The 27,776-nt window shown below is 30.5% G+C and overlaps 1 protein-coding gene and 1 long non-coding RNA gene across 4 annotated transcripts; both read right to left on the bottom strand.

Annotated features, from left to right (window-relative positions):
• Positions 1 to 1,508: 1,508 nt before the first annotated feature.
• Positions 1,509 to 27,190, bottom strand: LOC129948999 (nicotinate phosphoribosyltransferase). Of its 3 annotated transcripts, XM_056060180.1 has the most exons (12): positions 26,223 to 27,190; positions 21,048 to 21,218; positions 20,839 to 20,965; positions 20,687 to 20,770; positions 20,458 to 20,585; positions 9,580 to 9,720; positions 9,341 to 9,512; positions 7,922 to 8,299; positions 2,983 to 3,248; positions 2,787 to 2,913; positions 2,444 to 2,726; positions 1,509 to 2,383 (listed from the first exon to the last, which is right to left on the bottom strand). In XM_056060180.1, the coding sequence occupies exons 1-12, from the start codon at positions 26,323 to 26,325 to the stop codon at positions 2,306 to 2,308; spliced, it is 2,058 nt and encodes a 685-aa protein (XP_055916155.1). In that variant the 5' UTR covers positions 26,326 to 27,190; the 3' UTR covers positions 1,509 to 2,305. The 3 variants fall into 3 exon arrangements, with proteins under 3 accessions (XP_055916155.1, XP_055916157.1, XP_055916156.1); XM_056060182.1 differs by lacking the exon at positions 7,922 to 8,299 and having other exon boundaries at positions 9,356 to 9,512; positions 26,223 to 27,188; XM_056060181.1 differs by lacking the exon at positions 7,922 to 8,299 and having other exon boundaries at positions 26,223 to 27,187.
• Positions 11,929 to 12,515, bottom strand: LOC129949000 (uncharacterized). The gene is made up of 3 exons (XR_008781990.1): positions 12,453 to 12,515; positions 12,360 to 12,398; positions 11,929 to 12,275 (listed from the first exon to the last, which is right to left on the bottom strand). It is a non-coding gene; the product is annotated as an uncharacterized LOC129949000 (long non-coding RNA).
• Positions 27,191 to 27,776: the final 586 nt, after the last annotated feature.

Here is a 27,776-nt window from a genome sequence, read left to right as displayed (position 1 = left end):
AGCTGTTTGTCACAATACAATTTGTCGACATCTGAGTATCTCTATATAAAATTGTATGTACACTTTTAGAAAACCAGTAATGTTCATTGAGCTAATGGAGCAGATAATGATTAATACCTTTCGACTTATTGCTACGTTTGATCAACGCAATGCGAGAAAGGTTGCGAGTTGTATTAACTGTATTTGATTTGAAAAAAATATAGCAATATTTTCGAGGAAAAACACCTTCAAAAACTTATTTACCCCAGATTTGTCTTCGTAAACTATTTGTTCTCATTATATTTCTTTTTTATTATAAATGTTGAAAGTTAACATAATGTGTGAAACACTACATAATTTAAATGGCCACCACGTGAATTGTTGCATGCATCGATTCTTTTGAGGTAATATGGATGTAGGTGTAGATCCAAATGCATAATACGCCATAATGTCCTGTAAGACAGTACTAATTCCTGAGAACTTTGAGCAATCAACACATTCGGGTTAACACTTTCACTTACAGCAGCGATATTTTCTGTGGTACGATCGAAACCAATCCCTTCTCTTCAAATTTCTTCACAATTTTGCTCATTGCTTCTGGAGTTCGACGATTATGTAATCCATAATCTCCTCATGAATGTTACGAACTGATGATCTTATTTTGCCATATTCGCAAAATTTTTGAAAATAACATTTTTTAACATTTAAACTGTTGTATATTGGCTTATTTTAATTTTGCGAGAACACTTAACAATCAAACATAATGTCTCAACGTTTTATTCTTTCAATGTTTATATTTATGGCAATCAATATTTTGAATACCAAAATCCATACATATAGCTTCATGAATGTAATTTTACTGGTCTAACCATTTTGGACCTCTGTTAAAAGACCAGCTTTAATAAACCGAATAAGTCCTTTGTGCTTATGGTATTTTTAAAGATTTGTCAAGTACTTTATAAATAAAAGAACTGAACTCCGTACAAATATCAAACAAAAACAAAATCAATTAATTTGTTTAATATTTTTTCTTTATTTAACACAATTATGTAGATTTTCGTTGCTTTTGTTATATAAATTCAATATTAAATATTCAAAAATAGTAATTTATTTTTTAACTAAACAAGAACTATTTGGGTTTGTCTTGAAAATACATAATACTTACTCTATGATAAAACTGTCGATTTGTCTTGAGTTCCACGTACAGCGACTTGCTCTGATATGAAAATCAAGAGTGAAAAATCATAAACTCATTTTAATAGAGCATGAGAACACAAGCTTTTGCGAATAATTTAAGTATAATGGTCTTTTCGAAAGGATATCTAAAACATCATGAGTTACTTTTTTTTGGGACAAAACGAACAGATATTTCCGGTTGTGCCAAGGATTTGCTTCAAAACTCAACTCAAAAAGCGAACGAAATTTATCAGGCGTTCGTTTTTAAAGTTTCTGGACCCTTGTTAATGTTTAATAAAAACAACAATCCAGACACCAATCGAAAAGGCCGTGAGTAATCTTAAAATATTCAATTCAAGTTTTATAATTTTTTTATTGAGTCTCTTTGCAATTATAAGGTACATATTTTCAAGATTTTAAAAATTGTCTCATGCACTTTTTCTGTTTTTTAATTTGTTGCTTTGGAATTTAAATTAAGTATTTTTTATATGTATTTATGACTTTGTTATTTTAAGGCACCCTGCATTTATAGAAAAAATGTATTGTTTTTGATACAAGACTGCATTAAGCATGCTTTTTGCTTTTATTTTGTTTTGCTATCTTTTTCTGTGAAGGTGTAGAGATATATATAATATGTAATTATAATAATAAATCATTGTGCATTATTTTTTGTTCTTAAGTAAATAATTATAATATTTTTGATCTTATTTGTAAGTTTTATAAAACGGGTTAAACATAGATAAGGTATTATAAATTTCATATACAACATAATGTATAAATGTTGAGCTTTACAACAGTTAACCACCATACCAAAGTTCATTACAATATCCTATTTTTTGGAACTTTTATGTAGAGTTTTCGAAAGTTTCGAAATAGTCAAGATTCATTTATTATTTACATTGTAATTGAAATGCTTTTATTTTTGATCGATCGTATTTTGACTTTTTCGAGGCTATTCCCATTTTATAAATTTATTATTTAAGCTTATCCAAATCACTCTGCGTTTTAAATAACACATTAATATTTTTACCGAACAACTTTAAAGACTTAAATCTAAACAAAAATATGTATTGTTTTTTCTTTCAAAGACCGGCTTGAAGAAAAAAAAAATCATTTTGAGCTGGTTTAAATAGATCACCTCTTATATTGATCATGAGAGTTCACCAATTGGAGCATTTTGTAACCACAAATCGTGAATAAAGTTGTAAAGATCATCACTTACAGCAACCTATACGATAAGAAAGTAAATTATTGGGGATTAAATTGAATAAATATTGCTTTTATGTACCTTGTATGGTGTTGGATTTAGCGTCCGCTTATGATCATTTCTAAGAGTTCGAAGAGAATTTTGCACCTTTTCACGGACCTTGTCTAATGTTGGAAGAGGCTGTGCTATTTGTCCATTCGCCCAGAACACTTTGTATAATGGTTTTACTTTCGATGGAATAACATAAGCACGCTTTGATTCTTGGAATGGATGACGACAAAGAACTTTTTGTCCAACTTCTGGTGCTGGCTCAGAGACTTTTTGTAGAAGATCGATTAAAGCATGTCCATCAGCACTATATAGCCTGGAAGAAAAATGGTTTGAAATAAAAACTTGTTGTTGAAAAAATATAAAAATATTTTACCTATAAGCACTCTTATTGCCGGGCATTGTGACTTTCTCAACGTCTTGACTCAATTTTATTCTAGCTTGTCCATTAATCTCAACTAATTTGTATACACATCCCAATGCTGGTTGTCGCTGGCATGTCACTAAAATATATAAATATTGAAATTGGATTATTTAACAATTATTTTGTTTATTGGAAAATAGAAGTATACCTAAATGTGTTCCAATTCCAAAACAATCAATCTTATGTCCTTGTTCGTTTAATGATAAAATTGTTTCTTCATTAATATCATTCGATGCAACAATTTGCAGTGTATTAAACCAGGAAATTTTAAAACGATCTGCAACCTTAGCGAATGTTTGACGTGAAAAGCATGATAAATAGGCCAAATCACCAGAATCAATTCGAATACCAATTGCCCTGTAGCCAAGATCATTAAGTGCTAATGCTACCGCACAAAAATTAAGTAATCCACTCCTAAAACAATTAGTTGATTATATTTAATTAAAATACACTATTTGTATGAAAGACACTTAAATAATTTATAGAAAAAAATAAAAAAATATATATATTTATTGCAATACAAAGGGTGTGGTGGGAAATATTATAGGGGCTTTAAATTTGCTTGATCTAAAAAGGACAGTAAACAATTGAATATGCATCGCTCTAAACTGGATTTTGAAGAAGAAAACAAACGATCAATTTCTAGTTTGATTTACATTAATTATTTTGAAAAATTTGCAACAAACTCATAAGAAAGCTTTTGCTGAGGTACTGAGGAAGCATTAGAAGACAATTAATTGAGGCTTTGAGTTGATATTACTTTGAAAAAGGTTAAGAGCAGATAATGCCAGTTGAAGAGTTTTAATTTTTAACAACTATTATAATGTCATAGAATTGGAAGAGAATTTAGATTTCCAAACCAGAATGCTCCAAAAAATAGTGTCTGGACGCTTGTTAATGGATTATATGAACAAAAGGAGCACATGCTTAAAGCTTAGTTTTCAAAGTAGATTCTCTTTTATGTATGATGAACATAATGCTAATTTACAAAGAATTTCTATTGTCACTACTGAGTTTTATGTACTGAGAATCTACTCTGATGACCTGCTCCTGCTGCGAAATATTCATTGGTCCAGCTGTCCCAAATACTGAACTCTAACACTATAGTCAAAAAGAGTTTTATGTACTGAGAATCTACTCTGATGACCTGCTCCGAAGTATTCATTGGTCCAGGTGTTGAAAATACTGAACTCTAACACTATAGTCACTAGGTCCTAGTTCTCTACGAGCTCTGGCACCACCAACTTCCATTTGATTGCAATTCTTTACATCAAAGATTTAAATATATATATCACTAAACAAAAACGGCACTTGGTTGGTGGTAATTATTATTTGTTGAATACAAATCGTTACTGTCCTTAATAGCTTATTTCTAAGGAGTGCAGCAAAATGTGTGTTCTTGTAATTGGAAAGCAAGAAACTAAATACGCATATATATAGTTATGGCCTTTATTAAAGGTACTGTAAAATATTTACACAGAAAAACGTGCTCTAAGGTTTTAAATAAATATTTGTTTGTTGTAAAACAAGGTCCTTTCTTAAGGCCCATTGAAGCCATGCAGTGTGTTCTCTCGGATGTGGAATTGATATTAAAAATAATAACATAAATAAAAAACCTAACAAAAAACAATATGAATAAATGAGAAAGTATAAATGAATGTAATTATGACTATGAACATAAAAGAAAAACACCTCTAATGTTTTAATGTTTTAAGTTTTCACATTCACTTCTACCAAATGGACAAAAAAAAATAATCTAACCATTTTCATGAATCCATAAACTTTATAAATTTTTTAATGTGTAACTATTATTGAGCAATGTAAACTTTTCTATAACATATTAAAAATCATACGAACAAAATGTTACAAATATTACGACGAGGACAAGAAAGCAATCATTATATTTTAACTTTCAAACAATATAACATTTAAATAAAATAAAAAAAAATAAACTATATATTTTATGTTTTTTAATTGATGTAACCAAATTTATGAGATTATTTTTTTGTATTATTACATACCTCTGCCAAAATTGTGCCGGGAAGTCATTTTGTTAAATAGGATTTTGTTTAAAAATAAATAAATTAAAAAAAATATTTTAAAAATAAAAACAAACAAACAAAAACACAACACAGACAATAAAATTAACATAAAATTTAAACAAGCAAAGTCAACACAAAATGTCAGAAAAAACAAATTGATGAACGTACATCATTTCACCAAATGAAATTATTGGGGAAAAATAAATGATCTGTAAAAAAATCTAAGATCTTTTTCATATGAAACCCTTTCACATTCAGCTGTATTATGAATTGTAATCGAAAACTTTAAGGAATCCCGAAAAAAAAACGAAGTTGAAAATTTTATACAATTTTGGATAATGAATGTAGTTGGAGAACCTTTTCTTGAGATTTTGAAATTTTCGACAACAGTCTAGAGTCTAGTTTACTTCGAAAAAATTGGGACAACTCTGAAAATGATTTGATAATGATGGGTCAAAATATTGTATAGATCATAATACTGTATTTAAAATACTGTGTTTCAAAATACTGTATCTCAAAATTCAATATATCAAAATCTGTTAATAAGGCTAAAAATAAAAATCGTTTTTATAATGTAAACAAGTGTTTTTACACTATTAAATTTGTATTTTTTAGCCTGATAACAACTTGAATCTTGAAAACAGAATAGTTTTTTTTAAAGAAAGCATTATTTTCTAATATACTGCCCTTGGACAATAGCATAATGTATGTATGTACCTATGATAATTCATAAGTCATTGGACTAATAAAAACAAAACCAGAATACATGGTATCTTCTTCTTGTTTTCTTTTTTCATTTTGTTTCTCTCTCACATTTTACCATGAATTGTTCTTTGCTAATCAACAATTACATAAACAATGGCACAAAACTAATTGATCCGTCGAAAGCATCCAGTATTATACAGTATTATAAGCTACAGTATTTTTAAATAACAGAATTTTGAGATACATATTTTAAATCTATAGTATCTTGAAACACAGACAATTAACCAGACAGTATCACACAGTATTAAACAGATGACTTTACAGTATTTTAAAATACAGGGGTGAAATCGGCTAAGGTTGATAAATTACAATCAAAATGATCGAATTTGATCTACGCTACCAAACGCTTACACAGACGACTGGAAAATTGTCTTAGATCGCTTTGTTTCGTTAAAAAAACCAGTCGCGTGACCGACCAAGCGACATTCGAAAAAAGCAAGAAAAGTAAGAATTGAATTTTAAACACAGCCAATTTGATACTTTTATTTAGATATTTTATAAGAACCAATTTAAAATTTCACCAAGGCAACAATAAATTTTGACTATTTGAATCCGAAATTATTCAATCGAATTGAATTGAGCTGAATCATCTTACACAGACGTAATGAAAATGATAGCCAAATTTGACTATCAAAACAATGGTAAAAAAATACTATCACCTTAGACGATTCCACCCCAGCTTTTTGAGCCGATCCCTCTGAAAATTATGTGTGGAAACGTCCTGGAAAGTTTAGAATGAAGAAATAAGAATAGAGTTCAAGTTAAAGAAATTGCTTGAGAACTTAAGTTTTCTTCAAGAAAAGTTATTTTTTAAAAATTTATCTCTAATTTATTGTTCTCTATTTTAAATATGAAATTCTAAGTAGACACACTGAATATTACCATTGCTGAAAGATCTAAAATGATTTTAAAATTATGTAAAGACACACAAAACAAACGAATTGAGTTTCAAACATATCACAGATAGTATTAAAGTATTTACTTTTTCAAATAATTAACCTAATTATGTTTTCAGAACTAAAGAAAAGTCTGAGCGTTAAATTCAATGTAAAAAACATATTTAGTGAATCTTTAAAAATAATAGTGCTCCAAAAATAAAGCAACATAATAAAAGAACTATGTCCACACTTAAAAATGAGACCTATTTCAACTAAGATGTGCCATACCAAATATGGTATCATGGAATCAACCAATTTGGTACACTCCTTAAAATTGTTTTTGTATTTTTGACCATTACAATTCTTTTACTTTGGCCCTTAACTTCGCAATCTTACTTTTAAGTAGATGATTAATATTTGTTCTTCTCTTTTTCGCTTTGAATATTGAAATAAGGCTGTGGAATTTTTCCTTTTTCTTGACTATTTTGTCAATTGTTTCTCCGTCTACTTACTTAAGTTAACTTTATCAACCAACGTGAAATAATATTGTTAACAAGCTATTTTTATGAAATATTGAGAAATTACGTATTTTTTGTTTTTTTAGAAAGAAATTGATAATATCAACCTTCTGAATTATTTTAAATGAAACCTTAAGCTGAGTTAAATTCTAAAACTAACAGTCAGCTAGCTACGAATTAATACCTAATGAAAGACGGTTGCAATTTGAAGACCCGGATCAACAAGACAATTAAAAAAAAAATAAGTACATGCGGAAAATTTGAATGTGATTCCTCCCATAAAACAATCATAAAAATAAAGATTGAAAATACCCAGACATTTCTACATTCAATTTGTAAACTAGTGTTGTTAGTAAGAAAATTTTAAATGTTAATAAACAATAATAGCTTTTGAAAACTAAAAAGTTAAAAAGATTGTAAAAAAACGTAGGTTTGAACAAAAATAAATGAAATTAAATGTATTATCACCTCGTTTTGTGAAAGCATTAATATCGCTGGAAGCATCGTCCTCTTGTGTTTTTGTTTTCATATAAATGTTCATTTTTTTTAAATATCAAAATTTTGTTTTGCGAATTGCCAATGAATATTTTATATTGTGTATGATACACATAATTTGTATAATACCAATTATTTTAGTACACAAAACCACATGAAAATTTATGTAATATAAAAATATTTGGAGGCAAAAAGTTAATTAAATTTTAAACAAAAGCCAATAATTCATGCGAATGCTTCAATTTTTGGTATGAAATAAAATCAAAAATAAAAGTTGAAGAAACTGTGTTGGAGTTATTTTTGTTGTTCTTGTTGTTTATTTGTATGAATATCTTAGGTCTAGTTTTTTTTTGTTTTTAAACTAATCGGAAGCGCTTGCCTGGAATTACCTGAATGACTTCTCGACATATTTTGGCAGATATATATTCGGATTCTGATATTCTGATTCGGCTGTTGCCGATGGAAGAGTTGAAACTGGATTACTCAATCCGTTCTTATTATCACTGATGGTGTTTGTTATGATTTCTTTAGATTCTGGAATTAAACCACTTTTATAGACCTTTGAATTATTGTTAACTGACGTATTGATTTGTTCTTTTATTTGAATATTATTATTGTGGCCGTTGAGAGGAGTGGAATGTTTTGCGATGGTAATTCCATTGGACAGTTTATTCGATGTGGAGATTTCTTCTTTTGCACTTTTTGACTGACCAAGTGGCACCATTGAGTTTGCAGCTATTTTACTTGAGATATTAACAAAAGGACCACTAAAATAAGATATTTATTTTGTTAAATTTTGTGTTTTGTTTTTAAATATACAAATTATGAAATGTCAATTAAATTCTTTTTTTTGTTCTGGAGTTCATCCAAATAAATGGTTTATGAAACGAGGACGATATATTTAACAAAAATTTAGAGTTTAAATGTACAAACAAGTTTGTGCACGGCTTGGATAAATTGTTCAATGCCTAAATAGGTGTGAATATCGGAAAAAAACTTAAAGCTAAAGAAATCCTGTGAACTTCTAAACGAATTTTACTAAACTAAACTTAATGTATACGAATTGTTAAGAATAATTCATCGACCATTTTTCAAACCTTACCTAACTATAATTGATTTTTTTTGCATAAACAATCTAAAGTAATTTTTTCGAAGAAAAAGCAAATACAAAATCAAGATGTTACAAGAACCTGCGAAGTTTAATATGTTTAGGTTTTAATTTCATAACAAAAACTTGAATACTTAACCACATACCCTAGAGTAACTTGTTTCACAAGTGCAAAGTCGATTTAAAGCCATGTTAAATATTTTACTGTATTTAAATTAATTGAAATTATTTAACCGTCATTTATGAGTTTGAGCCTAGACTAAGTCTGGTCTTTCCAATGCTTGTTTTCTTCTTGTTTTTGGATTGCAATGACCCCAAGCATTTTTATTAGCTCACACAAGTTAATTGTTTTTAAGTCGATTTCTTTATAATTATTGTTTTTTGTAAGTATTTTTGTCAAGAAATTCCGAACAGTTATCATTAGTTATTCTTAATTTTAGTAGGAAAAATTGTTGTTTTTAATTTTAAACTTAAAAGAACGTAAATAAAAGAACTCAACGCAGCGAACGAGACATTAGTTACTCTCAAAATAGAGTTGCATAAGTTTGTTTTTTGTTTTTCTTTCTAAAAATATTCTTGTTAAATCTACTGAAAAGTGCATCATTATTATGTGTATTAAAAATAAAATAGTGAATGCTAAATATTATAATGAACTGTGATTTTGATGTAATCCGAGAGATTTTGCCTAGAAGCGAAATACCTCTTAACATCATACGTGTCGACTAATGCCATGAATCCATCTGGGAATGCAATTGCATATGAAACCATTGCAGCTAGTTCGCCTTCACTTGATTCTTCTGGTGATATATCTAAAACTTGAGACAGTGACTGTCTGTGTTTAATAGCGTGTTCCAATAGATCACCCGTTACACCTAAAAAAAAAAAACAATAACAAAAAAAGAGTTAAAGGTAGGAAGAAAGTATGAATAACAACGTTACCATCTGTTTTATGCCTTAAAAGTCGTGTCTTAAGTTCATCAATGCCTGTGAATGATGTTATATAGGCATGAGCATGAGTTCCCTTTACAGGTATATTGAATAATTTTCCAGCTAAAACATTCGATGTACCGTCAAATCCACCTGTAAATGACAAAAACAAAAAGTATGAGTGATTTATATGTTTATTTTGGTATGTAACATTTATTTTTGATACAAAATGTTATCTATAAGTATGAAATTCTTAACACTGTCTATCGAGATGCCGTGATCTAGGTGCCAGGATACGATTGTATGAAATTTGTGTGTTTGTATGAAATATTATTTTATCACTGACCGACAAAAGCTATCATTTCAAGGCTATTTTATAAATAAAATTCGCAAAGCATGCCCCATCTAGCCTTGATATTAGGATTTTATATAAACATCGATGAAAATAGCGTTTAACGACTTGTCATTGAAATTTACTTGCACGAATGTATAGAAAATAAATAACAACAGAAAACCGATTCATGTGAACTATGTATGTATGTACATATAATGTATTCACCGATAATATACATACATCTTGAAGTAACATTGAATTAATTCAAGAAACAGATTTGATATTCATGTAACCAAATGGAAAAAAAATGATTTATGCTTTGGTTGGAAACGATGTATGGAAATTGAAAAAAAATATTATTTATTTATGGAGATGAAATCGTAGCGTTTAAGAAATCTGTTTTAAAAAACTGTGCGTCAAAAATCACACTCATTGTTTTTCCAATTTTACATATTTTTGTTATTCTTTCGATTTTTCATGTTAATTGGGATGAGTTCTCTTGATCCTAGGATCAGCCGGGGGATAAACTGAGTGGAATATTTTTTTGTATCGTGGGCTAGCTAACCTGTACCCAATGTTTTATACATGATAATAATATTTTTGATTTTTGATTTGTAGGAAAACTACTATTTTCAATTTTCGGCACAAAAAGGAAAGTATTTGCATAATTAAAATTATTTTTTGACCAAGAATTACAAGAGACAATTCTTTGTAAGGCTTTGCAGGAATTAGGTTTTTCAATAAATTAAAAATGCCATGGCAGCCTAAGCAATTTTACTAACATTTTGTACGCTTTGTACGCTTTGGGCAATGTTCTCAAACCTTTGCGTAGTAAAACTTGTTTTTTTATGTAGTTCCAAATAAAAGGAAGCGTTCGGTCTTATTGCCCAATAAAATAACGTACAAATATAAAGAAGGTCATGCATCACCAAATCAGTTTTCAAATATCATTACGTCCAAATTACCAACTGTCATATCACCCAAAAGATGTCATGTGTTTCAACATTTCGAAATATTGAAGAAATGTTTGGCTTTATTTCAATTTCAGAAAGCGAAATAAGGCGATTTTTTAAAATAAAACTAAACAAAATGGTTTGCTTGTACACATTGAGTGTATCTAGCATTGTGGCGTATAAACAGCTCATTGCAACCCCTCTGCATGGGCTTACAAAAGAATTGGGGTTAGGTCCCTTAAAATCTGGATTTAAATACAAAGAAACTTTGTATACACCCAACTTCGCATCTATCCCAAATCCTATAGTGAGCTCAAGCAGGAAGAGACCAACCAAACAAAATATTTTGGGCCTTATGACATTTTTAAATTTGGGCTTGTTTTGTACGACGTGTCTCTTTATATCATTTTATGATTTGGGGTTATATGTCCTTAGGTGATAAGACATAGGAAACTATAGAAATCATAATCGTCATAATGCCCAAAATAAATGTCACAAAGACCAAACCCTATGTCATAAGACCCAAATTCAAAGCTACAAATTTGTTTGGCCAAATTAAATTTATTTGGGGATTATGATATTTGTTTAGGTTTTTTTTTCAATTTAATAGGTTTTGTTACTTATTTTAGCTTTGTAAAATTTTAGGATTTGGGCGTTATGGTTTTTGGGTAAAAAGACCCATCAGGTATTGAACACCAGAAAAGCTAAGATGATCTACAGAAATTTTTAGACACATGATTAATTTAAAAAAAAACTTCACTTGGAAACAAATCATGCTTGGGTAAACTAGTATGAAATAGTAGAAACAACTTTTCAGCGTAAAATATAAATTAGGATGGAATCGGCTTTTTTTTTAATCAAATGTGATTATTACTGAAATTAGTATCTGTGTAAGTTGATTCAACTAAATTCAATTAGATTGAACAATTTTCAATGAGTATTTCAAAAATGATCGTTGCCATCATGAAATTTCAAGTGGTTTTAAAATGTTTTCGCAAAATGGTTTTTAAATAAAAATAAAGGTTGTAGTATTTTTTTAATATTTATTTATATTAATAATTTGCTACAAATTGTTCAATTTTGACATTCGCCAATTACCTTAGTTGATATCACACAACCTTTAATTTTTTTGTCAGCAACCATGTTAAGACCGTTAATTAATGCTATAAAAAGAAATTGATTCTATTTTGCATGAGAGCAGGACATTTACAAAAAATATATACACCATTATGCTATTGGTTTCCACAACTATAGATAAACTCAGGAATACCTATCTATGTCTTATGTTTCTATAAGGCAGTGTCTGGTGTATCATACTTGGGTCTGCATAAAAATAAACGGAGACGTTTATATAAGGTGAGTACATCTTTGTTTAGAGGATGGTAAAAGCTTTAATAGGCACCTTTTTTCTGTAAATAAAACTGTGTTTCAATTTTTATATTTGATTTGACTATTTTAAATATATATTCAATAAGTAAGGTATTAAACAAAATCTAGAGATATACCTTTATTAACACAGCAATCTATTGCTTTTGAAACCAACACTAAATTATAAATTATTAAACTATCGTTAATAGAAAAATTGTATTGTTACATACGTTTTCCATTGTTTGCAAGTTTTAGAATTCAAAAAATCGAAGAAAGTCTCTTAAGCCTTTTCCATGACTAAATTATAATCAGTCTCCGCCTAGCTTTCGTTGCGTAGACATCGTTTCTTATAATCCGATCTTTCACTTTCTAGTGCATTATCATCTCCCTCTCTTTATAAACCGGTTTGCTTTTCAGTAATTTTTTTTTCCCTTTCTCACCAAAACTGTTATCTTTCTTTCCATATATAACCCTATTTAATTGCTTATACAGCCCTCTCCCAACGGGCTAAAATGTATAGGAACAGATATAAGGGGTTATCTCCGGATAAACCCCTTAGCTCTCCACCCGTGCACTCTCCTCCACCTAAACGAACAAAACAAATAATGTCCCAAGAAGAATTTCCCGAACTCCCTCAATCAAATAGCAAAAATCCGAAATTTATACTAATTTCATCAATAGATGATAAAAAACCTCTTTCAAGTGTAAGTGTTTTTGTGTTGAAGAAAGCTATAGACGCGATTAGCAAAGAATACGACAGCATTAACCAGCTCCGCGATGGTAACATTCTTATTCTTGCAAAGAATAAAAGAATAGCGGAAAAATTTATAGCAATCTCTAATTTAGCCAACCAGTGTCCGGTTAAAGTGAAATACCATGATAATCTTAACTCGTGTAAGGGTATCGTATTTGCACCATTCCTTACTAATGTTCCCGAATCTTAAATCATTTCTGAAATGTCCTCCCAGGGGGTCACGGATGTGTACAAATTCACCAGAAAAATCGACGGGAAACAGATTCCCACTGGACTTATGTTGTTCACATTTGACCTCTACCAACCACCGACCACGGTGGAAATTGGTTTCTATAAAGAAAAGGTTAAAGAGTACATCCCTAACCCAATGCGCTGTCGCAAGTGCCAAATTCTTGGTCATACCACCAAAAGGTGCTCCAAAGATGAAGTCTGTGCAATTTGCAATCTCCCACCTCATGAAAACGCCCCCGAAAGTTGTACACGTGTGATGTGCGCAAACTGCCCCCCAACTGCCGATCCCCATCCATCCTCATCCGTTAAATGCCCCAAATATATAAAAAACAAAGACATTTTGACGATAAAAACTAGAAATAAATGTAGCATGTCAGAAGCCCAACGCCTATATAAAATTACTAATACAAATACAACTCATACAAACGCAAATACTTATACTGAAATAGCAAAGGTAGGTAATAACAGTTCTTCCGATAATGCCTCTTTCACGTGAAAAATCAAATACAAATACAAATAAAACAGCTAAGCCTAGCCTAAATGATAAAACTCAAAAACAAAAACACTCTAGTGAAGATATAAATCCTTCGTACGTATCACCCTCCAAAACCCATTTGTTTACATTGTTGTATTTGTAATGTGGACGAATTCAACGAGAAAAATTGACGTGTTCTCACGCATACATAGACACACTTACTGAGGTTTTTGGGGAAATTTAATAAATTAGAGGAGAAATTACACGCATACTATGAAAAAGTTTATGAGGCTGATTTCCGGTTTAGCTTGTAGGCAAACCAAGATGTCTACCGGGGATTTATATCTTTATATAGAGTGTTTTTGCTCAAAAACCAAAATATAATTTCTCCAACACATCAGCTTCCTCTTCTCTCTCAAACTTATCAAATGCATCAACTTATTTTTCTCTTTCTAATCTATCAAAAACATTAGATAATCAAACCGCTTTTACTCAGCACACTAACACTTCTCAACAAAAAACAGTTCAAACACATTTAACTCAAACTAGTTCCCAAAAACAACAAAACAAAACCGAAACAACTCAATCATCTTCTTCAATTTCTTCCACTCAATCAAAACACAACGAGCTTGAAACTATGGACGTCTCTACTGACGTAGTGGCATCTCCCATATCCTCTATTACTCACTCTCTCCTAGAACAAAAAAAATATTTTATACCCCCATCTGTAAATGATGATGAAAAAGAACCCGATTTATAATAAACTTCCCGCAAATGCGACCCCCGCTGACCGTTTGTCAAGACGCTTGGACCATGGGAATGGCCCAAGCGCCTTGACTACCGGACAGCGGGATCGAATTATTAACACCAACACGCAATCATCTTCCTCTATAACATCACAACCGAAAATAAAAGTAAACCGCACACTTCAAATCCAAAATTTACTGAAAGTTCTTCAATGGAACATGAAAGGTTACTCAAATAACTACGATGAGCTTAATCTTCTTATAAAGGAACATTCACCTTGTTTTATTTCCTTGCAAGAAACGCACTGCTCTTTTCAATCTACTCATGTTGTCCCAAAATCGTATATAGGATACTTTCATAATTTTCCAACAAACTTTACGAATAAACAGGGTATTGCTGTTTTAATAAAAAATAACATTCCCCACAAACAGATAGCAATTAACTCTAACTTACTAGTCCTTGCTATAGAAATACAATCTGGCATTAAATTAACGATTGTTTCTATTTACATTTTACCTCATCAAAATTTTAACAAAAATGACCTAATAGATATTCTGTGTCATATAAACACCCCTGTTTTACTAACAGGAGATGTAAATGCTTGGAGTGTACTATGGGGATCGCCCAAAACTAACGCTAGAGGCTCTATTATAGAAGATTTCATTCTAAGCTCCAACCTCTCAGTTTTAAATGATGGTTCGCCCACGCATTTATCAACCCACAACACTTTGACACATATCGATATTAGCTGCTGCTCTGGCTCTTTACTACCAATAGCAACTTCCCACACTTTAGACGACCTTCACAATAGTGACCACTTTCCACTAATTACAACTTTTGATTTAGGAATATTCAATACACAAGTTATTAACTCCCCCAAATTTATAACAGATCGAGCAAACTGGCCTAGTTTTGGCTTTAACATAAATAAATACATGGCAAATAAACCCGTATATTCAGACTTAAACAAAGAAGCCGCCTTACTGGTTAAAGCAATTCGATATTCTGCTAACTTATCAATACCACAATCTAATCCTAAAATAAATAAAAGAGTTGTACCGTGGTGGACTCCGGAAATAGCTAACCTTAGATTAGTTAAAGTAAATGCTTGGAAAAAGTTTAAAAAAAACCATAATCAATTAAATTTAATTAGTTATAAAAAAGCAAATGCCGCCTTTCGACGTCAAGTTAAAATCAGCAAAGCCAAAAATTTAAATGAAATTACTTTATCAATAAATAGAAACTCAACCACCGCAAAAATATGGAGCAACATCCGATGTTTAACAGGAAATTTTCCTTCGAAAATAATAAGATGTATAGTGTCACCTCAAGGCCCCATCTCTAATCCTTCTAAAATTTGTAATTACTTTGCTAATATTTGGTCTGAAGACTCGAGTGATATTAATTTTCCGGTCAGTTATTGTATAGAAAAAAACTTTTGCATCAATAAAAACATGCAAATACACACAACTGACACCTCGGCTCTATATATCGAAAACCCTATTGAACTCAAAGAACTTGAAAGCTGCCTTACTAAACTCAAAGGTAAACCCCCAAGACGGGATAGGGTATCTTACCCGATGCTAAAAAACCTTCCCCTTGAAATAAAATGTAGGCTACTGAACTTATATAACAATATTTTTTCAACTGGAGTTATACCTCTGAGTTGGAAAATTGCTTGTGTTATTCCGATTCAAAAACCTAAAAAAGACATATCCACCATTAGCGGCTACCGCCCAATTTCTCTTATCCCATGTATTTCTAAAATCATGGAAAAAATAATCGCGAGGCGTCTTCAATGGTTTACACAAAGAAAAAATCTAATTAGCCCCAATCAAGTTGGTTTCAAACCAGAAAAGGGTTGCATCGATGCACTTTTACATATTGATAACTACACAACAAATGCTCTATCATCCCGGAATCATGTTTCAATCCTGTCAATTGACTTTGAGAAAGCGTTTGATAAAATTGGGATACATCTTGTTCTGAACAAGCTACACTCTTGGAGGGTAGGTCCTAAAATAATACAATACGTAAAATCATTTTTAACTAGCCGAAGATTCTGTGTAAAAACTAACAACTCCTACTCTTCAACAATAAGCTTCACAACAGCATTCCTCAAGGCTCCCCGCTATCAGTGGTCCTGTTTCTTATTGCCTTTCAAGAATTATCAATAATTGTAGATAGACATAAACTTCTAGACCATTGCATCTATGCAGATGACCTCTATGTCTTGAGTAAATGCAACGATTTAGTCAAAACTAAAGAAATGTTCACTAACCTGATAAATGAAATTCTTGTTTGGTCGAATACATCTGGTGCTAAACTCTCACTAGAAAAATGTAAAATATTGCATATTTGCCGAAAACTAACTTGTTCTCAAACACTAACACTAAATATAGATAATATTACAATTAACTCGGTTGATAAACTAAACATTCTAGGTCTTACGTTTAATAAAAAATATAAATGGAATGATCACATAATTAATCTTAAAAAGAGCCTGGCTGACAGAGGAAACATTATAAGTTATTTAGCATGTAAGAAAAGTAGTGCACATATTAACACATTATGTAACGTTGTCCGAGCCCTTTTACTTAGTAAAATTGATTATGGTCTTTGTATATACGGAAGTTGTCCTAAGTCCGCACTAAAAATCATCAAACCGATGTATCATCATGCAGCGAGAAGGAGTATCAACGCTTTTCCCACCACCCCAATTAAAAACATATTAGCAGAAGCAGGACTGCCCTCAATCGAAGAACAAATTATAAAAACAAGAGGAAACTGCTTTGCCAAACTTTCGTTCTCATCCGGATCTATAGCTGAAAACTGTTTTAAGTCAGCAATTCGCCGGCATATTCCTAAAAGAATAGCATCCGCAATAGAAACAGTTGTTGAAGTTGCAACTGATTTGAACCTTCCATTGAGACATTACTCCAAATATAAGGCCTTGCATCCACCTTGGACAATCAAAGAGTCTTCTTTTATTCTAGACCTTAACTTCAATCGAAAAGATATTACTGACAACAGATACTACCGTGCTATCTACAATGACATCTCTAACGAACTGAAATCAAAAGGATGGTCTTTTATTTTCACCGACGGGTCAAAAATAAGCGAAAGCGTGTCATTCGCGGTTGTCGAAGAGAATGGATTGCTCATTAGCACGGGTCTACTATGCGAACAAGCTTCTATTTTCACGGCAGAGGCTCATGCTATATTGGAAGCGGCCAAAACTTCTCTAAAAAGAAAGGGTTAATACATTATAACAACCGATAGTATATCTGTTATAAACGCTATCCGTAATGATAAATACAATGTTTCCGTTATAAACAAAATTAGAGACATTCTCATTCTTTCACCAAAAAAACTTAAAATAATGTGGACCCCTGGTCACACAGGAATTCAAGGGAACGAATATGCCGACGAAGCTGCTACTGCGGCTCACAAAACACCACTCTACCTCTTTGAAACATTCACTAAAAAAGACCTAGCTAACGCTATTCAAATTGGCAATGCAAAAATGAATCAAGAGGAATGGAAAACATATATTCACCACTACGTCACCATTAACCCAAAACGAGACAAGCCAAATTACCCAACATCTACAACAAAAATCGAGAACACAAATTTCATAAGACTTCGTTTAGGTCACACATCCTCCACCCACCAACATCTGCTCCGTAAAGAAAACCCTCCGATTTGCACTACATGCAACGCAGTCATCGATATAAAACACATTTTGGGCTTAGGACAATGTTCACTACCTAGTTCCATCATAAACGATATTCTTAAAAATAAATCTATTATATCGATTTTAAAGGCTCCATCCATAGAAAATATATTAATAATTAATGAATTTATAAAAGCATCAAATATTTCTATATAAATTGTATCTAAACATTAGAGCCGTTAGTCCCTGCAGCTTGTGCTCACTAAACAATATTACCATTGTAATTATTTTATAATTATCTTGTTAATAAATAATAATAATAATAATAAATTATAATAGAATGGATTTTTTCATCTGAAAATGACTACATATATCCTAGTTTATTATAGAAACTAAATTATAGAGACTAAAACATCATATTTTTCATTAGTAGGCACTAAAATCTGTAAATGTTTATTGGTTAAGGCCATAATTTATAGACGTAATTGTTGATCTAACTCCAGTAATCTAAGGAAAGGCATTTTTAATACCTCTTTAATGCCAGAGTACATATTTGATTTGAATATCTTTTTTTTTTTAGCGATAAGCCAGTTTAAAACAAGAGTTTGTTAAAATAAACACGAGAAAAAACATCATATAAGAAAACAAGGTTTCAACTGGTTTAAAGATAACAAAAAATGCATTTCATGATAAAATTTAATTGAATTTTAAATTCAAAAGTCGCATACAAAAAGAAAAGTATAAACAAATTTAAAAAAGTGTAATCCTGTATTACAACTAAGTTCAAGAAAAAAAGAAAACATGTTATCTGATGAGTTCAAGTTTGTTTATACTTAAGGAATAAATTAATTAAGAACTTAATTCTCTTATTGTAGACACATTAATTAAGGTTCAATGCTCCAAAGAAACAAAACCTAAAATTAGCTTCAAGTACAATTTATCAATTTATTTGAATTTTATTAAATTAAATATTCAAAACAATAATTGGCTATAAGATAAGAAAAAACACACCAAATTGATAAAATTTAATGGGACATAATTTATTCTGATTTATAAGTCGCACGTATGTACGTACATGCATACCTACATATGTATGTATAATTGACTTTATAAAGCTATCAGAAAAGATAACTCACAAGTATAACAATCATCTTTGGTGGATGACAGCATAGAGCAATTTATTCGAATTGCCTTAGTAACAGTTATTATATCGATGATATAATTTCCGTTGACTAACTAGGTGCCATTTCGCACCTTCCAAAGAGTAAACTATAACACACGCTTACTCCTTTTTCTCCTAAATAATATAGACATACATACATATATGCAATGCATGCTCATAAGAAGAATAATCGCTGTGGGTGTGATAGTGGAAGCAAAATCAAGAAAAAATAAGCATAAACAAAACCAGCGAAAAAATAAGAAGTGAAAACAAAAGTTTTAGTCTAGATAGAAAGTGAGCTAGGTACAGAATGGTACCTATATAAAAACAACAAAGCTACAATTAACCTTCGCTTTCCTTGCCTTCTTGCTGGCACAATCGGAAAAGCCCAGAAGTCTAGATGGCGTTAGGAAAAAACGTTTATAACTTGTTAAGTCCTGCAACATACCTTTGTACCCATAAAATGACTCTACTTTTTCAGTGTTTCATGTCTAGGAAGTCGAACTCATTGAAAAAGTTGGTAACAAAAGCTGAAGGCTCAAGTTGTTGCTAGCATAAGAACTTTATCTACAGATTGATGGTGCTTAAAAGAATAAACCTAAAGGAGGATGAAGATGTGGAGGTCATACGGGCTTATGGTGTCAACTTTTCGAATGATTGCATGTTTGGATTTCATGTGAAAAGTTTCGTATTTTTTTAATTGTTTCTACCCCTAAGAAATTTTTTTTTATAAATGATTCGATTAGAGTCAACAAAACAGTTTCTAGATAAATTTGCTGCAGGGTACATGCTACACAGCTACCTACTGTGCGAACGAATATTGGAAGACTTAATAATATAGAGTGCTGATTCAGAGTGACATTAGTAAAATGATTATTACTGAAGAGAACGAACTTTCTGATGGGTTGCATATTTTCGTTCAATTTAAGTTTACTCTTTAACAGCTTTTGTTCAAAATATCGCTTGCATGTAAACAAACATTATTTCCAGCTGAAAACTTTAGCTGAAATGGTTTTTAATATAGAATATTAATGGAGTATCATTTTTATTTTGCGCAAGATGAAAATAATAAACTAAAACGTTTTCCTTAATTATCTCTTTTAAAAACTTAAGAAAGACCATATAATGGAAAGGTAAACAACTGCGGATAGAGTTTAGCTAATTGATGAAGCAAAGTATTTACTATTTACCTGTATATGAATACTTTGATGCTGATAGCCCTCCATCGGGCCCTTGTGCCCTCCTTAAACCGAATTCCAAAAGTTTAACATTCTTACCAGCTACCATTCTATATCGGGCGGCATTTGTTGCCATTAAACTGCAAAAATAATAAACAAAAATATAAAATGCAAGATAAGATAAGATTTTTATCAACAATCTTAAGTACTATGTTTACAAAAAATGTCTCTAATCACTTACCTTGCATAATTTACTAATGTTAAGAGTGTAGTTTCCAATAACTGTACAATAATAAGAGGGCCTTCCACTTTAATGAGAGGTACTCTAGAAAATTGAATAAAACATTCATTCAGTTATGGTTTTGCATGTATAGAAAAGATGTAAATAATAACCGAGGAAATGCAACTGAACCTTCATCTATGGCATAAAGTGTTACATCTTTAGCTGTAAGATTGCCAAGATATTCAAAAAATTCATTTTCAATTCCTTCGGGAAGAGTAGCTTTTAAATAGTCAATATCTAAAACAAAAATAAAGAAAAGTTGAAAGTTATTTATTTTTATAAATAGTATCTTTGTTTATTTTAAGAATAAAAAACTTACCACTTTCTGTGTAGTGAAAATTGTCTAAGAACTTAAGACATTCTTCAAGACCAGCAAAAATTGTAAATTCACCATGAAATGGATTGTTGCGAAAGAAGAGATCAAAAACACTTTGATCACCTATTTTTCCAGATTTCCAATATGCATAAGCCATAGTTATTTGATATAAATCTACAAAGATGTGAAAAATGTAAATTAGTGTTTTAATAATTTTTGTACTCATATAATTAATGTCTTTAAATTGGAAGCTATTGTCTACATTTTTTAATAACTAGTTATAAAAATAATCAAACATGGGAAAAAATTGTATATACATAGATTTGTTGTTCATCAAAAGAAAACTTGAGATTTTGGTCAATTTCATATTAGGATAAGAATGAAAGCAAAAAATTAATTCTTAAACTTTGTAGATCTGCTGCAGATCGCAAAATTTTCTTGCTTCACAAATTTTTGATTTTGAATCTACTCAGAAAAGCTATTTTATTTAATAACACTTAATTTATTGCTAAAGATTTTATTTTAGCTTTTAATTTCATGAAATAGAATCTGTGATTGTTTTGAATGAGTGATATCGAATATTATTGTGGAGATTTCAAATTTCAAAAATGTACTATCTATAGGTGAAGCAGAATAGACAGAAAAAAAATCATTACAATTCAATTTTAAGTTTTTATCTGTATAGGTATTCATATTTTGTGAGCCTTAGCTTAAAATTTTATTATGGGTTATCTTCCTGTAGATGTTAATTTAATAAATGATAAGAAAAGACGAAATTTTTTGAAGGTTCATAATCTTTTTTTTAGTTTAAACAAAACAAAAAAACACACACAATAAAAATTCAAAGTTCCGAAACGCTTAATGTTTTATTTAAGCAAATAACAAAGTTTTAATAAGAGTTCCGTTTGGATTGCAATGAACATTGAAAAGATAAATATATACAAACTTTCTAAAATGTAGGTGTTATAACAATATTATACACTTAATCCAAAAAGTGTCCGTACAGCAGCCTAGGTTTACTGTTTTTTGAAAAAGGGATTAGAAATAAATGTAAAAAACCAAAGTGGTAACTTTGAAAGAAGTTAGTTTCCACTTTCACCTTTTTACCAAATTTGAGAAAATTGTGATTGTGATTTTCAAAAACCCGTTTTCATATATTGTTATAGTAAATATTTTATCTCGAATCATCAAAAAGAAAGCTGCTGTACGGAGACTTTTTTGACTATGTGTACATACAAATTTTTTTTTAATAGGTTCACCCTGCATTTTTCTTGATTGCATCTTTTAACATATTAATTGTCATTGTAAGCATGTTCCACTTTTCTCATTTTGTCGTAGTTTGTAAATTTTCTAAAAATGTGTTGAGTTTAATATATTAATAAAAAATAAGCATTTTTATTTGAAAATGTGATAATATACACTCAAAATATGGGTTTATTTAAACAGATTATCGACAACAAATATCCATTTGCAAATTTACTTAAAAATTCTATCCAAAAATTGCCAACAGCACTTGACTCAATTTCAATGTAATTTAAATGCAAACAATTCAGACAGTGTCTACAAAATGACATTTTTAACTTTTGTGCTCCGTATTTATTCTTTAGACTTTTATTTGCGTAGTTCTTTTTAATTCCACGACTTACATTTTTTTTAAGATTTTTACTTTCCAAATCTTTTTACTTTTTTTAAAGACTCCTTAGGGAAGCTAAGCTATCATTTTGATATGAGTGGAATTGACTTTATAGTAAGGGAGATTTTTATTGGTTTACTTTCCATTAATTTTTCAATGGAAGCAAATTTGTTGGTCAATCGGATGCTAGAAACTTGCCTTACTTTCAAGTCCCTTATGTCGCCTGAACCTGCCTAATGTCTAAATACTTCTGGAAAAACTGCAAATCCAAATTCTCGCCCAACCACGTTTGTAGTTTTCGCTTGAAAAGTATGTTAAAATAATTCTTATTGTATTAAATTTAAAAAACATATTAGCATCGTTTTATCGTTACTTTTTCAAAGCATAAATACAAAATTAAAATGTTTGCTTGTTGAGAACCAAAACTTATTGACTTACAACTCCCAACCATTCCTCTAGGCGAGTAATGTCAGAAGTGGAGGGGACTAACAGTTCGTATTCCCAATTCGAAGACGCATATTAAACTAAAATTTCTGACATGTCAAATCTACGCATTAATTATTGCATAAATTACGCCTATAGAATCATTATGAAAAATCGTTTAATGTCTTGATACACATACTCGTATGTGCATACATTCATAATTACCTATTTAAAATTAAACTATAGATCAATTTATTTAATTTTCCAAATAATCCCATTTTTAAATTTGAAAAAAAAACTTAAAAATTGAATGGTTCCTTTTGCATTTAAAGATTAGATTAGGAAGGAGATTTCGATGCACATTGGTTTTGAATTTTTGCAAATTGTAATGAGTGGGAAATAATAAGCCTGGTAAAGCATTTCACATTCGTGTAGTGCGGCCAAAGAAAGAATCACTGTACCTAACATTACGTCCAAAATTGAGTTCAGGGAAAACTGATGAGTGTTCCTAGAAAAACGGATATAAAATTGTTCGAGGAGAGGAATGCAACTGGCTATTTTAATAGAGCATTGTTTGTGTAAATATTAATAAAACAATGATAGGTATGATATCTTGCGGTGGTTGTCAAGAGAAGCAAATGTCTCAATGATAGAACGATTGGCTATCATTTTTAGAGCTCTTTTTATTCGATATATCTAAAAGACTTACATAAGTAAGTTATTCCGGCATTAGCCTAAATATGAGAATTATACACGAGTTTCCGACGAATAAATGCTTTGTAGCAAGATCATAGGGGTTTTTTGAAGTTTTATAAAGAAAAATGATATCTATTTTCTTTTCAAAAAAATTAAAATAGTGAGAAATTTAAAGTACAGTAAAATCAAATATATCACTTTATATCATATGAAACCGGTTGAAAGTCCTTTACATTAAAACACAACATTCGCAAGTTCCTAAATTTTAAAAGATATTGGATCGTATTCATAGAGAATTACTAAAGTCGAGATTTCTTGATCTATACTACATAGGCCTATTGGTTGAATAAACACAGCTCTTATTCTTAGTCAATTTCCTAGCTGTGTTTAGAAAAACCCCAGGTTAAGGTTGTGCTCTACTATAGTTATACTTCAAATGACAAAAAAAAATACTGTTATATTTACAAACTTGTTATTTTGTGCTGCCATTTCTCAAATTGAATATCGAAAAAGTTAGTATGTAAAACAAAACTATTTAAAAAAAAATAAAAAAAACTAACAACGTTATAATATTTTAGATCAACAGCAAAGAAAATATAAAACGCGGACGGCAGGAAAACTGGTCGCAGTCGATTTGCCGGCACATCAAAATTGTCAACGATAAAGTACATAAATGATTTTACGATGATAATAAAAAAAAGGATCTTGGTTCGATATGAGGTCCGAGGAGATTGCCAGAAACGTGTTATGCTCTTTTACTTCATTAAGTAAATTTATAATGAATGTGACTGTTTCTATTTATATCAAAACGATATCTTTTGCAGAAATCTTTTGTCGATTAATAAAAACGGATTGAACCGTGTTTTTTATATTTTTCTTTTTTTCTTGGTGCCACATTTTGCAGATCTGGGCATAACTCAAACTCTTCTTAGATATCTAATAAATTAATTTAATTACGGTATCAATGGACATTTTTCTGTATAGAAAGTTTACGTTACATTTATTTCTTATGATTTACTTTTTCAGTTGTCAATTTACAAACACAGATCAAATATGACATTTGGCTGTGATAATAACTACTCAAACACAGCATTTCCTGTGTTTATAGTTAGACCATAGATTTAGCCCTAAACTTAGGTTTAAATATATTTATAAATAGCCTATACTCTGAATTTGCATAGTAAAAGTTAGAAAGAGTATGCCCTATTATTATTTTTCCAAAATAACCGTTACGTTTTGATTTAAACAAAAAAAAAACTTTCATTTTTTTATAACATTTTTATAAATGTTAAGAACAAAAAGCAATATTATCTTCAAAATAATTCTATGCAACGAAGAACAACGTTTTTAATATATAATAATAAAAATAAACGCAATTTATTTTTAACAAACAATTAAGAACCATACAAAATAAAAAATGCTAACTAGACTCTGTATATCTTTCTACCATAAACATAAAAAAAATTATTTCCAACTGGAAATATTTCAAAATTACAATTACAAATAGTCTCAACTAACATGTTTTCTTCTTTTGCATATCATAATCTTAAATTTGTTTAAACTATGTTTTCTTTTAATTTGATTTTGTATTCTACTCAGGTACTGTGTGTACTTATTGTTTACAAAATTCAATGCGTCTTAATAAAAAAAAATAAAGAATTAAAATATAAAAATAACAATTAAAGTTTCGTAAAATACCTTAATTAATAAGCTTTTAAAAAATAAAACAAAACAATTATTAGTTCTACATTAAATACTGTATTCATAAAAGGATTACAGCATAGCAGCTGTTTTACCTAAATTGACAACCAAATCTAAGAATTGCATCATCATTTGTATCTTTCAATAAAAAAGAAATTGTGATGAGATCAACACACATTTATAAATTTATAGAAAAATGCACGCGCTCAATGGTTTGATTGGTATTTCACAAGCAGACACATTTCAGGGTGCGGAATCTATTTTTGAACAAATATACTACCTATACCATAACCTACCCATCTATGTATACCTACTTAAGTGAAATTAAATAACAAATTAATTAAAGACAAATAGGCGCTAAATTTATCATTTTATGTTTTATAGGTAAACACAAAATTTAAAAACATCGCATTTTGATGTAAAACGAGAAGAACTTCGTAAACCAAAATAAATATTCGACCACATCCGTGGTACAATAACCCCAGCAAAAAATAAACTTCAAAAGGTTAACGTACGAAACCAAAACAATTTATAGAACGCCTAATCTTGTGGACTTTACAAAAATAACAACAACAATAACAAAAAAAAACACAAAAACATTGCGCCATTCACATTTTTTCAATCTCAAACCAAATTAAAAATAAAAGTAAAAGCGAAACAATTCTATTGAATGAATCCCTCGACTGGGCAGAGATATTACAACTAACTGCCTTCTTCAAACCCACCTGTTAATAACGGCTGCACTACTCCATTCATGTTAAACCGACTACGGTCATTCTGCATGCCCTCAGCTGCCGCTGGTTTGTAATTCAAAAGCCGGTCACACATATTTATTCACGTCGTGTTTTGATTCTCAAAATACACTTTTTAGCTAGAGGATAAAGGAACCCAGAACTCGACGGATAGACGTCAGAGTGGCAACTAAATGGATTCTAGACTCGATTCTAGAGAATGATAAGCAGCGTTCTGACGCAAGATTCAAATAAAAATAGGTATATGTATAAAGTTAGGAATGATAGCGCGACGAGTGACGACTGACAGACGACCGACCGACCGCGACGACCAATTGAAGAAAAAACAAATTTGCGGCGGAGAATGTTAATCCTCGAGAGTTTGTTTTGAATTTGAACTTCACTGCGCTCCTATCTCAAATTGAGTTTCACAACAAAAAAAACCCCGATTGCATTGACTTTGGATGGTGAACGCGCTAAGAATCTTTTTAAGAGCTTCCCAGACCGACAACCACAACAGACTATCACGGACGAATGCCACAAACTAATTGAGCAAGTTCCAGGCTCTGCGTCGGAGTTTTATGGATGAGTCTTTTCCAATAAGATATGGTTACTTGGTAGCGACCGAGTAAAAAGTTCAACTATTGATTACACACGTGAGTTGAAGGTTGCCTGAAGGTCGGGATCGGGAGTATTTTTTATCGTAAAGGCATCAGCTAAAACAAAAAATAAAACTAGGGGCAACACACAGCGAACAGCCCAGAAACAGAAGTAAATTATATTATTTTTCTTTTTAATTTATCAATTGAATAAGAATCATGACCTTTAAAATATTTTAATTAATAAATTGGTTGTTTTATGAGAAATGTTTTTACTGAACAAAAATATTGATAACAAAAATTTATCAACTAAACCGCACAAATGAAGTCACCCGTACCGTTTTGATTGCCTTCGACTTGACTGACGTTTGGAGATGACATTTGTGACATATAAAAATGGCGTTTTGATAAGAACAGGGGAAGAAACATTTAGGAAATTAATACAAAATTAAAGTGCGAAAATGTACTAGTTCTGTCGATAAGGTAGACTAACATATTATTTTAAATTTCAACGTTATTTTAAAAGGGTTATTTCTATTTTTGTTAATAGTTTAAAGGTTTAGATAACCCTTGAGGCTGAAAAAAGGGGATTTTAATTCTACATACTTCGATGGAAAATGTATTCTCAGAGATATATTCCTAGTTTCAAGACAATCTGTTGAAAATTTCGCCTAATGGGGTCTAGCAAACTAAAAAAATCAGTACTGAGTGGCAGAAAATCATTTGTCATTTGTCAACACCTTCGATACTAAAATGCTAAACTGGAGATCCAAAGGACAAATTTAAAATAACAAAATTGATTTTTCGAGATTTCGCTTTAGACCTTAAAAACTATTCTAATCTAACATAATAAAGCCTATAGAGACTACGTTTTGATTTTGCCCATACTTTTTCTAGTAAGTTTCAATTTTATACATTTAAAATAATGGAGCCACGGTCCGCTAATGAC

The sequence above is a fragment of the Eupeodes corollae genome, chromosome 3 (assembly GCF_945859685.1).
Source record: "Eupeodes corollae chromosome 3, idEupCoro1.1, whole genome shotgun sequence".
Classification (NCBI taxonomy): Eukaryota; Metazoa; Arthropoda; class Insecta; order Diptera; family Syrphidae; genus Eupeodes; species Eupeodes corollae.
The sequence above is the reverse complement of the archived record's forward strand: the minus strand, read 5'-3'. Positions and strand labels throughout refer to the sequence as shown.